The sequence below is a fragment of the Malania oleifera genome, chromosome 10 (assembly GCF_029873635.1).
Source record: "Malania oleifera isolate guangnan ecotype guangnan chromosome 10, ASM2987363v1, whole genome shotgun sequence".
In the NCBI taxonomy this organism is placed as follows: domain Eukaryota; kingdom Viridiplantae; phylum Streptophyta; class Magnoliopsida; order Santalales; family Ximeniaceae; genus Malania; species Malania oleifera.
This window is the reverse complement of record NC_080426.1, coordinates 31,954,437-31,967,712: the sequence shown is the minus strand read 5'-3', so window position 1 is coordinate 31,967,712 and position 13,276 is coordinate 31,954,437. Positions and strand designations below refer to the sequence as shown.

General features: G+C 33.7%; 1 protein-coding gene across 2 annotated transcripts; it reads right to left on the bottom strand.

Annotated features, from left to right (window-relative positions):
• Positions 1–4,380: 4,380 nt before the first annotated feature.
• On the bottom strand, positions 4,381–13,140 carry LOC131165715 (tubulin-folding cofactor A). 2 transcript variants are annotated; one of them, XM_058123727.1, is made up of 5 exons: positions 12,882–13,140; positions 9,704–9,862; positions 7,473–7,559; positions 4,938–5,027; positions 4,381–4,732 (listed from the first exon to the last, which is right to left on the bottom strand). In XM_058123727.1, the coding sequence occupies exons 2-5, from the start codon at positions 9,854–9,856 to the stop codon at positions 4,703–4,705; spliced, it is 360 nt and encodes a 119-aa protein (XP_057979710.1). In that variant the 5' UTR covers positions 9,857–9,862; positions 12,882–13,140; the 3' UTR covers positions 4,381–4,702. The 2 variants fall into 2 exon arrangements, with proteins under 2 accessions (XP_057979710.1, XP_057979708.1); XM_058123725.1 differs by having other exon boundaries at positions 4,381–5,027.
• Between the last annotated feature and the right edge of the window lie 136 nt (positions 13,141–13,276).

Below are 13,276 nucleotides of genomic sequence, written 5' to 3'. Positions count from 1 at the left end.
CCATATGCAAGATATAGGCGACCCTATTTGGTGGTAGGTCTAGTTCCTTTCCACTCTTTTGCCACATTTCAAAGCCATTAATGGGATTAATAACATGGTGATACATTTATTAGATTTGTCTAAATCGTGTAGCATGCATTCACATAATCTTCAACTTTTTCATTGTTGTAAAAAAGACAAGAAACGAAATAAGCAAGGGATATGCCAATTAGGTCCCACTTCCTAGATTAGCAATAATGGGATCATAAGTCCACCACATATTGATTGCTTAAGCAAGAACTTGAAACTTAAGACCATTAAACCACTGTGGGGTGCAGAACAATCTATCCTCCTTAGATTTGTTTACTTTTTTCTACACTTTTAAACATAATGACCCAAACCATTTCTTCATGGCCTACCTCTTCAGTTGTAACCTTTATATTATCTTGCACCTAATTTCCTCCATCAATGTCAAAATACCCGTCTCCTTAGCCCAATAATTAACTGAAATGCTCAAACAAATTGTTCAAAAGCATATCACACTTAGGCAATGTTGAGAAGTGAGATTTAGACCATTGCATAACCACTCATGCGTAGCAAGGAAATTTTTTATTATTTTAGTCATCATATTCTCAAGTTTAACCATATAGGTCACCTTTGTTGCATACCTTAGGTAGTCCTTTAACAACTTACCTTAATGCTCCTTCCAAAAGTTAGTATACATACGGTGCACACAAAACCTATGTTCAACTTTTGCAAAAATGCTCCTCTAATATTGGCACAAGCCTCTACATTCATAACGAGAAAAAACAAGTGAATGTTGCAATGATGCCAAACGAAACCAAAAGAAAGTGAGTGCTGCAATGAAGCCAAAAGAAACCAAATGTTAAAAAACCAAATAAAGTGAGTGTTGCAATGAAGTCAAATGAAACCAAGGGCAATAAATCAAAGTAATAACCCAACCTTTTGCCTATCAGACATGAAAGTCCACGAGTGGTTATTTTGAATGCCCAAATCCTCTATCAGAAGCACAAAAAACCAACCCCAACTATCCCTGCATTCAACTTCAACAACTGCACAAGTAATAGGGAATATGTAGTCATTGACATTTACACTAACAACAACCAATAACCATTATCTGCAACTCCCCTTCAAAAAACAACCATACACATTTAAGCACTCTCCTACAATAAACTAAGAAACCCCTTTGCAAGCATTAAGGGAAACATGCATCATTTGAAATATACAATTGCCTAACTTTATAATGACTATGTTGCTAGGTTTTGTCCTCAACAACTCTCCACAATAATCATTCAACAATGAATGTTGTTATCCTTAGTCTGTTCCTACACTCTATGACTCAGTTGAAGACACCTAAATGTTGTAGTCTTACCTCACTCTCTCTTGGAAACCTTTCCTTGTCTATTTCAAGTCAGTCCTAAAAACCTCTAAATATATTTTTGCAATCCATCTAACTGATGCAAACTTTATTTGGAAGTCTTTGGAGCAGTTGTGGTTTTTTCATTGTATTTATTTTAATTGTGGAAATATCTTTCACGTATGATGCACGCAAACTCCATAGATACCCTTTCTTACAAACAATTTTGACCCTTTGCTTGTCATTTCTTTCAAACTTGATAATCTTTTCTTGCCAACATATTGCCTAATAGATTCTTTCAATTCATCGAATAATCTAAATATGATCCAAACTTTGAATTGGTGGTGCTTCCATGTCGACCTCTTCATTGAACTCACTGCACCTTCTTGAATGGCCACCTACTAAGTCAGAGTCAAAGTCAATATCATAGTTAGATGCAACATAAAGGTCATCCTACCCTTCATAATTTGAGTATGATTTTAACAGACTCACTAGCGCCAACACCTTCTTCTTTTTCTTCTCCCACAGTTGTTTTCCCCTTAACAAATTGGGTTGACATGAATCTTAAACAAATCTTTATCATTATTGACATCACAATCACTCTTATGGAAGCCATTTTCTTATACCCTTTCAACATGTTCAACAGATGGTTCATGAACTTTCTTAGCAGATGCACTTTGCTCAATACTTTCATCTTCTTCAACATAAAAATTAATGCACCTATCTTTAGAAGTCCTTTCAACCATTCTTAACACATTTCTATCATCTTTAATTGGTTTTAATGCTTTTAAGCCATCATTTAGATATATCCATGATATTTCCTAGTAAATAGTTCTTGAAGTATTGATACGACAGAACTCCTTAACCATGTCTTCAATATTTAATTGTAATGCTTCATCACTATTTACCAATCACATAATCAATTGTACTAGTAGAATATATGCTCTCACCCTTAGCTACTAGTAGCTTACCATCATAATGAAATCAGACATTAAAATATTCATAATTATTGCCTAGCCAAAGTAAATAATACCTTCATTAAAATGTATATTCAAACATAACACTTGTGAAACTAAAATTTGTCGCTGCCAATGAACAATAGGCTGCAACATATATTCTTATACACAACTTAAAAAATAGGTTAAATTTATCAAAATATAGTACACTAAGCATTTTGTAGTTTATATATTATTGAAACAATAGACCCAGTTCAATATTCTCTATGCAATAGACCCAGTTCCTTTATTTTATACATATCCAAACAGAAGGCTGCAATCACATGCCAACATCAACAAAACATTGATTTTTTTAACCAACATTTTCATTGGAGGTTTCAAATCTAGTGTTTTTCAACCATGGCCAACGTAGTAATAGTTCTTTAAATCGATCTACACATTAACAAAAAATTTAGCAGTTCAACAATTTCTAAACTTCAAACTTATCGTAGCAAGGCTAACTTCTTCAATCCAACTTTCAGATTGGACCCATATGGGAGAGAATTTCGTACTTTGCTTCGAAGAAAATCAAACAAGGAGTTGGAGTTGATTCAAGTCACTAAACTTCTACCCTCATTTTAGTTACTCCCACTTGTGAAGGAGATGTTGAGCCCATTCTTAGTGGGTGCAGACTAAACAATGAGGGATGCTAACTAGGACAGGAATGAGGCATTCTGTCTCATCTCCTTAACGTCCGTTGCTTTTTTTATGACATTGGATAAATTCAATAATTTTGATGACTACATTTGTAAGAATTAAAGTACCATGATCCAATCGGATTTAAGTGACAAATTCAATGACCCTGGTTGCCTTTAACCCCTAAATTATACATCTTACTTGTATGTGTTCAAATGCTAACATGATACCTCTCAACAGGATTGAAAACCTTTTGTGATTGCCCTAGGTATAGTTGTTTCATTGTTTTTTTTTTCAAATTTAATTTCTTCTTTTGGGCTAATACCTTCCATTCAACAGAAAAGAAGAAGAAGATTTGACCCTCTATTATAACAAAAATTAAAAATAAAAATAAAAACAAAATACATGCAAAAGTAAAATAAAAGATACAATGCAAGACAACAAAGTAGTGTTTGAGAGTATGAAATTCATAAATTCGTTACAATGTTACATCATGTTTTATCCAAATTCAACCGTTAAAATCTATAGTCGCAGGTACAATGTAAGTAATTGTTTAAAATTAAGTCATTCTTATTATCACCTGTGTTCTAAAAAATGGAATAATAAAATGTAATAATTATTTTTGACATGGTTAAGATGAAGTTTCAAACTTGTTTAATATAAAAAAATTGACTTTTTATTACTAATCTTACCTTGAGAGTGTGAATTTGAAACTTTGAATTTAAATTTGTGTAAATTTTCGGGATAAAAAATAATACAATTTGCATCGTGTTCCATTCAAATTCACACAATAAAATCCTAATCCCCAAATCCATGTCCCATACTTGAGGTTAATTTTTTTTTTTTTTCCGTAGTACGCATGTTTGACAAATGGCGTGAAATCCTTTAAATTGGTGTTTATGAATCTGAATTTAAAACTTAAGATTTAAATTTGTGACATTTGGATATAATTAAATATAAATTTATATATATTTTTTAATCCAAATTCACATAAATTTAAATTTCAAGCTTGAAATTCTCAAATGCAGAATAAAGGAACATTTGTACATATCTTCATGTCTAAGTCATCTTATCAAAGTTTTGCATAAAAAATATTCACCCGCCTACATTTTTTTCACTATAATTTCATTGAAAAAATAAGAGTTTCTTTTTCTTAGTTTGATGCATTCTCATTCTAGGACGATTTTCTTTTATTAATAACCCAAAAGTTATTATATTATGAGAGATTGGAATATAATCACCACAACTCTACCTTGTAGGAGGTACTTTGCACCGAGAGATAAAAATGTGCCCATCTCAAAAAATGCAAATAAACCAATCATATCAGAATCATTTTACTTGCAGTCGTTGTTTGCTTTTAACTCAGGATTTCCTCAAACAAAGAAAAAGCTATAGTTCAAAAAATATAATTGAAAGCTGATATCTTGAAAATCTGTGGCGATACAAACAGGGAACAAAAAACTGGTGTCTGTTTTTCAGGAGTAGCAGGGAAAGGGAGAAGGAAAAGAACAACATAAGTTGGTGCAGCAAGAGCTCCATACCGACCAGAGCAGCGGTTCAGAAAGCAAACATTACAAAGTCCATGCCGATATATAGAGTCAAGACACCTAAAATAACATGGTTGACACTGGCGATCATGCTAGACATCTGTTGCTGGTCAAAACACAAACTGGGTTTTCACCATAGGGATTCAAGCTTGATCGATGTCTGGAACTTATTTCTGATCCGCATTCTCTGACTCAGCCTGGAATTGATCATATCATTAAGCAGAATGCAACAGTTCAAGGAACTATAGAGTGCTCCCTAAAATTATATTTGCAATAGAAATTGTGGATCCATTGATCCGCATGGATGGAACAATATTCATTGCAACAGACAAATATGGCTTGTATCAGCATGATTATTTCAAACACCTCAGCAAACACAAACAGAATTTTGGGACACCAGACCTGTGTTTTATGAAACACTTGCTCAACTTCTGCTATGGTGCTTCGAGCATCATCAAATTCTGGACACTGGTTTTCATCCTCCAACTCAGCCTGGAATTGATCATCTTGTTTAGCAGAATGCAGTTCATGGAACTTCATAATTAGCTGACTAAAATAAATATTTAGCTGTCATCAATTCATAAATGACACACATGGAGAAATTCATAGCCGCAGCAAAAAAATGCTTGCATCAACATGATTCATATTTCAAGCACTTTAGGCTACACTTGGTTCTCCAAATTTCTATTCTCAGGAATAGAACAATCATAATATAAGGATTCGATAACTCATAAATGATGATGCATTGTTATCATGAAGCAAATGATGATGCAAGATTTTTTATGAATTCATAATATGGAAAAGAAAAGGAATGCCTATTCCTAATTTTTCCACAAGAATGCCTGTTAATATCCTATTCTATGTTGGATGGAATAACACAAGCTTTTGAACGAGTTCTTTCTAAATTATTACATCCTTATATGAATTTTATTATGTTCTTATCTTATTCTGTTTTTATCCCCAAGAATAAATATTCCATGAACCAAACATAACTTCATGTGATTTCAAGTATGGTTGCACTATTTGTAACCCTCTTTTTAGATCTCACGCACCATCAACGGTGTATTTGCAAATATTTTTATCACTCAATGGATGAACAAGAAGCAGCAGAGACTGAAGTGCAAATGGGGCTTTCAAAAATCAATAGATAAATCCAACTTTAATTCCTTATGATTTTCATTAATTTGGAATGTTTCAATTTTCCAAGACACACCCTCATAGTGAAATGATAATCCATTTATTTTTCAGTTAACGTTTGAATTATAAGATGTTATTATACAAATTTTAATTCGGAGAGAGATAAAATATAGCTGTTGATGGCAAAGAAATACTATTTCAAGCTTTGAAGCAGAATTTTGTTAAAAAATGTTGTTTGTTTTAGGTGGGGGGGGGGGGGGGGGGGAAGATGACTTATATTTCCATTTCTGGATTTTAGTTAAAGTTCATATTTAGAATAGGAACAGGTCTTGATGCATGCAAGGATAGATGTTTTATTTATTTTTTTATTTACTTCCAAGATACTTCTCTGGGCATTGTACTCTATTGATACAATTCTTTTGGTCAGTCAAAAAGAAAGTACTTGCCACAATCTCTTTGTGATTTTAGATTTACATATAAATAAAAATAAATTACTTTATCTAGATCAGCCACATGATTCCATTTTTTCCAATTTACACATTCGTGGGCAATTTTCTACGACAACTAAGGATTGTTAAATCTTTGTTCACTATCTCATTCAAAATTATTTTAGGTCTATCCCTCTTCGACTGCTACAAATGGTAACTAGCTAACTCCTCATAGGTGCACTATTTGGCCTGCTTGGCCCATGTTGCACGTGCTCAAACCATCTCAACTGCCCTCTCATATCTTATCTTCTACAGCATAGCACAACTTGCAGCGAACGAGTTCATTCCTTAATTTATCTTTTTTAGCATTATACCACTCATACAACATAGCGTTCCCTTCTTGACAACTTTTAGTTTTTGAATATGTCATTTATTAATTGCCCAACATGTAATCCATATGGTATAGCCAGTCTTATAGCCGACCTTTAAAACTTTCCTTTTCATTTTGAGGATACTCAAAAATCACACAACACGCCGAAGCACTTATTCATTTTACCCAACCTACTTTAACTCTATGTACTACATCTTCCTCGATTTTTCCTTCAACTTGCATTACAGATCCAAGGTATCAAAATCTATAATGCTAATAATTTCTTAACCAAGTTTAATCTTTTCTCAAGTATTCCTCCTATCATGACTGAAATTACATTTCATACATCCTGCCATATTTATATTTATCCTAAAACCTCTAGATGCTAAAGTTTTTTTTCATAGTTCTAACTTAGATACTACTCCACCCATATTTTCATCAATCATGACAATATCATTTGCAAGCAGTTAAAAAAGATATAATAGTATTTTATTTAAGTTTACAAGAAAGTATACTTATAGTTTATAATAGTGTACTGTTTTCACATGTAATTCATTGAAACTACCTTTAAAGCACTAGTTTTGTCCAAGCTAAATTTGTTTGATTCAAATTAATCAAACCACACTAGCCACATTATGCTTTGACAAGCTAAAAGTCCTTAATTCCACATGAACATGTGCACCCAATGCCTGCCAGCCATGTATAGATTTTATTATTATCTCTTCTAAATCATGCCACACTACTTCATATTTCACTACAAATTTTCCTTATTTGACTAATTAAAAAATTAATATAGAATTTCAATCAAATAAAATCTTGCCAGGGACAGACCTGTGTGTTCTGAGAAGTCATTGCCAGTCATCCAATGCACAAAGGAGTTGTCACAATGCAATCTAGCTTTTATCAAATTTCATACAGGATATAACAAACATTGATCTTTTCAGAATGGTAGCTCATGAACAGTGATAAAACAACATAAATATCCTATCAGCTACACAATACCAAAGTTCTTTTGAGTTCATCTAACGAGGCCTCTAGGCGCTTCTGGCAATCAGGAATCATCATCCTTGATTCAGCCAACACATTTTCCTGTCCAATCAATGAAAATGAAAATGAGATTTCTAATATAAGGAAATAGCTATAGCAGAATAAGGCTCAAAAAAGAAAATTAATGCCACAAGTTTCAATTAGACTAAATTTAAGATGCTTCTACCAAAGAGTCGTAGCCTAATATATGAAATCTTCCCAAGTGGGCTCAAGTTCAAGGTCAGGAGTACGCTCCATGTTAAGCAGGGTAAACTCAAGGTCTTGTAGGGTTGTGCCCCCAACAATCCCAAAACAAAACAAAAACCAAACAGCACAAAAATAAACACACAGAAGTATCCAAGAAAGCTGCTCACAATCATCAAGGATAAAAAAATAAAATAAAATATTGGGAACTGCATTCAGACAACTCAAAACGAACTGGTGCAACTCCATTGCAGGTCTAAACCCAGGAATAATGATAACCGTTCATACTTTGTAGAAGAACTAACAGGCGAGAGAATCATCAGAAAAATATTAACAGCTCAGAATAGAACTCAGTCCTCGATTTATAAGTAAATGTCTGCCACATTAAAAACATATTTCAGCACTTTCAAGGGTTTCTATGAAAACCCACAAAATCTATTGTTCATTAAACTGTTGAAAGTAAAGAAGAATGCAGAAATAATAAAGCCAAGAGATTATTACAATGTACACTACAGTGCTTGGGATATGCTTGAATCCATTTTACATGCCTGTAAGCAGAACCATTTTGCTACTAAACCTTATAGAAAAGCATTTTCTAATGGTATGGATAAAGTAATTTGGGCCATTCAAAAAGCATTTTATTCTCCTTACTTTTAATTTCTTTGCAAATGCCCACTCTGCAAAGCACAAAACTCTAGTTCTAAAGTAATCAAGAGAAAGCATTCATTATCAATTGGACCATGACAAAACTGCATATATTGCAAATGGAGTCTCTTTATTGTGATTAAAAAGCCAAAAAAAAAAAAAAAAAGCACACACACACACACACACGTGTGCGCACTACATTCAATAGTGGAGAAGCAATTAGAATAAAGTGAAATGGCTTAAGATAAATCCATTTGGATGATTTTTTCAACACAATCAGACTAGTTGTTTGATTATCATCAAGAAAAAACAATCTTCATGATTTGATAACCAGATAAAAGAATATACATTAAATGGGTAGAGAACATATCAGTGGAAAAGCTCAAATTTAGTTGATTGAATCATTCTTATCCTAGTGCTTCATGTGTCCAACAACAAATTAGGTAGACCCACAATTGTTGTGGTGGATGTACTATAAGCAGCTATGGAGAAAAAATAAGCTTGCAGTAAAATCTTTTGAGAAGTGATCAATATGATCCAAGAAGCTCAACAAAGCTAAAGAAGTAAGGTCCTTGAGCATCCAGCATAACCATGAAAGAGATGAGAGATAAGAGAAGGAAGAAGGAGATGAGAGGAGGAAGAAAAGGAAGAAAAGCAGAGCCTGCGGGGGAGAGAGAGAAAGGGAAACTGCAATCTGATTCAAAACGATAACTGTACAATAACTTACATGTCCAGCACTTATACCCACTACTAACTAGAACACATATTTACATAAAGGCTCCAATAAAACAACAAATTATAAAATAACCCTAAAGTACTTAATTACACAAAATAAACCTAAATTGACTAAACTTCTAAAAATAATAAGACTTACCCAAACTAAAATATAGAAAAACTTAATACAATATACACATCTAAAATCCTCCATTGGTGGTTCTCCATGACCTCCAATAAAAAAAAAATTCTACCGTCTTAAATTGTTTCTTGCACTGTTATTCTTGTTACAGTTGGATCCTATCATACATGCACTTTATGAATAAATATCATGTGTTTTTTGGAGGTCATGGAGAACCACCAATGGAGGAAATCAACAAGGTTGAAATTTGATATATAAAAATATAGACCCATAAAAAAAAGAAAAAAAAAAAGACATTTTTCAGAATCCAACGAGGCTTAAAATGGATACTTTGTTTTCAGCTTCACATGCAGCAAAGAAATTTCAAAATTCAATCAGTCAACCATTTACTTTCCATGCAAAGGTAAAAAATGGCATTCAGAATACCACTAAGAGCAGTTATCATTTGAGATAATGCCAAGTTCATTATGCCATCAAAAGCATTATGCAAGTCTAGCCATACCTGTTGCTTAAGGTCATAAGGATCAGCTCCTTTCTCCTTCATGTTTGCTGTCTTGGCAGCTTCTCTCTCAACTTCTTTCTCATAGGAATGCAACTCCTTTACAATGCGTTTGCAAGTACTGGTCTTGATTTTCAAATTTCTAAGGCTTTCCATATTTCCCTATCAAAGAAAAATCCTTTCCTCATTTTTGGGAAACTATCAAACCAATGACATAAATGCCAGAATGATGTTTTTTTACAATCAATTGGGTAAAATAACCCTAGCATTGTGTGCCACTTCTCTATCACTACTATTCTATACGCACTAAGCATTTTAATCATCACATTGGATTAACAAAAAATAGAATCTGCATTCTAGCCTATGCTGCAGAAACAGTGGCATCATACAATTTAGACTAGGTAGCATGGCAAGAAGATAGAAACAAGGCCATGCATGCACATAAAGATTCTATTCTCCATTTGAAACCATCCTTACATTTCACTTCTTCTACTATTATAAATAATCCGCATTTGTTGTAGTATGCATATAAAACATTATAATTTCTTCCCAATGGTGCAAAATTTTTTAAAATGAAAAAAATAAAAAATGCTGCACACTAAGTGCCTAACAGCTGCCAAACATGTCACCTGTGCTGAATAAGAACTTTAAATAAAAATATTTAAATTATGAACCATAGCTAACAGGATCACTGCCAACCCCTGTGACTGCAATCAAGATTGAGCATCCTTGTTTGCAAGATGTCTATGCCCCAAATCACATGAGGTCACAATCCGGATTGCCAAAAATGGCAACCCAAATGTACTCATTATTCGCCCAGTAATCATATGAAAATGTTATTTTTACTTTTTTTAAAAAATAAAAAAACTCAGAGAAAATTGCTAATTTGTCTGAATTTGTATTCTGAATCCAAACCTGACCTTATTTCTTGCTTTTTGATGGAAATTTCTTGAATAATATAAGCAACTCTCAGCTCCATTTGTGCAGCTTCAAAAGCACAAGTGGAAAATGCATTTTTACACACACAAAGAGGGTATAAAAGTTAGGCACCTCCCGCCCCAGATGTAGACTTTTGTGTCCTTCACTAGTGGATTGGCACCAAATTGCAAGTGGTGACCATGCCTAAGGAATAGGAGCATGAGACGAAAAAGTGAAAATAGATGGAGAGAGGGATACCATCTTAACTCTTCAACTAGGCCTCATTTGGTTATTGGAGTTAAATCAATCCAAATGGGAATGAAGTAATCAAAATAGGAGTTTGAGGAATGGAAATATAGCCGAAAAATAATGATACCTGTGTTTGGTACATAAGAGCTAGGAGAGGAACAAAATACTAAAATGTCAATAACTGCATTTGGTTATGTGTTGAGCAATAATTTTACCTAAAAGCTTAAGATATTACGCTATGGGTGTGGGCTAATAATGCACATCAAGCCTCAATACCCTGCACGCAGCCCAATTGCATGTGGAGCAAGAAACAAGTTATTAATAACACCCGTTACAGGGACTAGGGAGTAATGCAAGCAGCAACACTAGAACCTAGGACCCCCTGACTACCATGGGCTCTGATACCATGTTAACCAACAATTTTACCTAAAAACTTAAGTTGTTAGGTTGTGCACCAATAATGTGTATCAAGCCTTAACAATACACAAACTTGAAATGAGAATGAATTTACCAAGTTGCTTTTGAATAATTCAATTATATTTCTAAGTACATGAAAAAAATGTAGGTAGCTTATTCTCTATTAGACTCAATGGGAAAAAAAAAAAGAAAAAAAAAATCATCTATTTTCCACAGCAATATTATTTTGCAATATCCGCCTATATGAAATAAAGGACAAAAAACAATACAATAAAAATATAATTGCAGAATCTACCAATAGTCAAACAATACATAAATCTTTTAAAATTAAAATAGAACAAAAGTCATGAAGCATCATCCAATTTCCACCATCATAACAAATATCTATTGAAGATTCAGAAAAAAATGTGTGCGCATGGTGCACGCAAATTTTGATAGAGTACATTACATATATGTATACACATATATAAAAATTAATCAAATCATTTACTATTACATCCTTAAGTAATTTTTTAGCTGAATCAAACATTTTTCTCACTAACATTTAATTTTTGTATGATTTCTAATAATAATAATAATAATTTTAAAGAATATTTCAGAAAAAATAAGGAAAATAGTACAAAAATTATCCTTGTTAGTTGTTACTATTAATTATTTTTGGCTGTAACTAACTAATAAGTAATTATGACCAACATCTTTTGTCATCATCATCATCATCACCACCAGTGATCCATCGGTTTAACTTTTTCAATCAACCTAGTGGCTTCACTGGCTTGGTCATGGGTCTGAGTTTTAAAACTTACTACCCTAACAGCCCCATACTCCTTAAATTTCAGGCATATTCTTGGCTTCTTGCCCATAACTATATAAGACTCATGAAACTGCAGAGTGCGCATGATGCATGTGCTTATGGCTAGTCTTAATTAATTATCATACAATATAATTTAATTTAGTTGTGAAATTAATTTGATATTGAATCAAATTCAACAAACAGAAGGGAACAACAATTAGGCAGTGGCAGCGAATAAGAGAGTAGTCCCATTCATTGGCACATAACTATATTACACTTACCCATAATCCCCATTACTCACAGCATCATAGCAAAAGTAGGCTCCTATACAGAACTACCCACGAGACATAAATTAATTCCATTCATTCATACCCTTTAATTCCTTAAACCTTCCCAATCCTCAATCCCCATAACCCGATACCATAGGTCCATAGACCATAACAATATGGAAGCAGCTCACAAACAGACCCACATAACCCAATAAATCAATACCCTTACTACACATTCTTCGCACTCTCCATTCAAATTTTCATCCCATTTCCACCCCATTCATCCCACAAACAAAACGTAACATGAATTCTTTAAATCTTTCCCTTCCATAATCCCCATTAGGGTTTACATCCATAGGCCATAACAGAAACTCACGCGGCCACACCAGCAGCAGTAGGCAGTGGAAGACCACCAGTGAAACAGCAGAATCACTTGGACCTTGGTTCACTTCCATGATACATATATTTTTTTGCACATTAAGGCTAATTAGCAAACTAACCATTGTTAGGGTTTTAATCGGAAAAAGGCAAGACTTACAGTTAAAGAACGTGGGCTTTCAGATTGTTGTCGGCTGCCGGAGACAGAGGAACACTCAGAGTCCTCAGTGATCGATCGTCGGCTCGCTCGAAGGAAATGGAGTCACCGGAAGCACGAGTATTTGCATCACCCACTCCCCTGGTCTGTCTCTCCAGTCGCTCTATGTAGGTATTTTATTGATTTCTAAAACAAGTCTCATATTTTTGGTAATTAGACTTGGATCCATGTTGGCAAAATAACGTGCGATTTTGGTCATTGTTGGCAATAGTGGGGAGTTTTTTCCCATTTTAATTTTATTATTTAATAAAATATTAAATAATACTTTGGAAAAAAATGCCCTTTTTTTTCCTACGAGATTTAAACGGTCAGGGAAGTTGTGTGGTGACGCGTGGTGG

Bases quoted from the DNA above. Each gene is read 5' to 3' on its own strand.
- LOC131165715 (XM_058123725.1), bottom strand. From the start codon at position 9,856: ATGGAAAGCCTTAGAAATTTGAAAATCAAGACCAGTACTTGCAAACGC. The intron at 7,560-9,703 runs GTATGGCTAGAC...TTGATTGGACAG, and splicing joins CTTATGACCTTAAGCAACAG to GAAAATGTGTTGGCTGAATC. The intron at 5,028-7,472 runs GTATTGTGTAGC...GATCAATTCCAG, and splicing joins ATGAACTCAAAAGAACTTTG to GCTGAGTTGGAGGATGAAAA.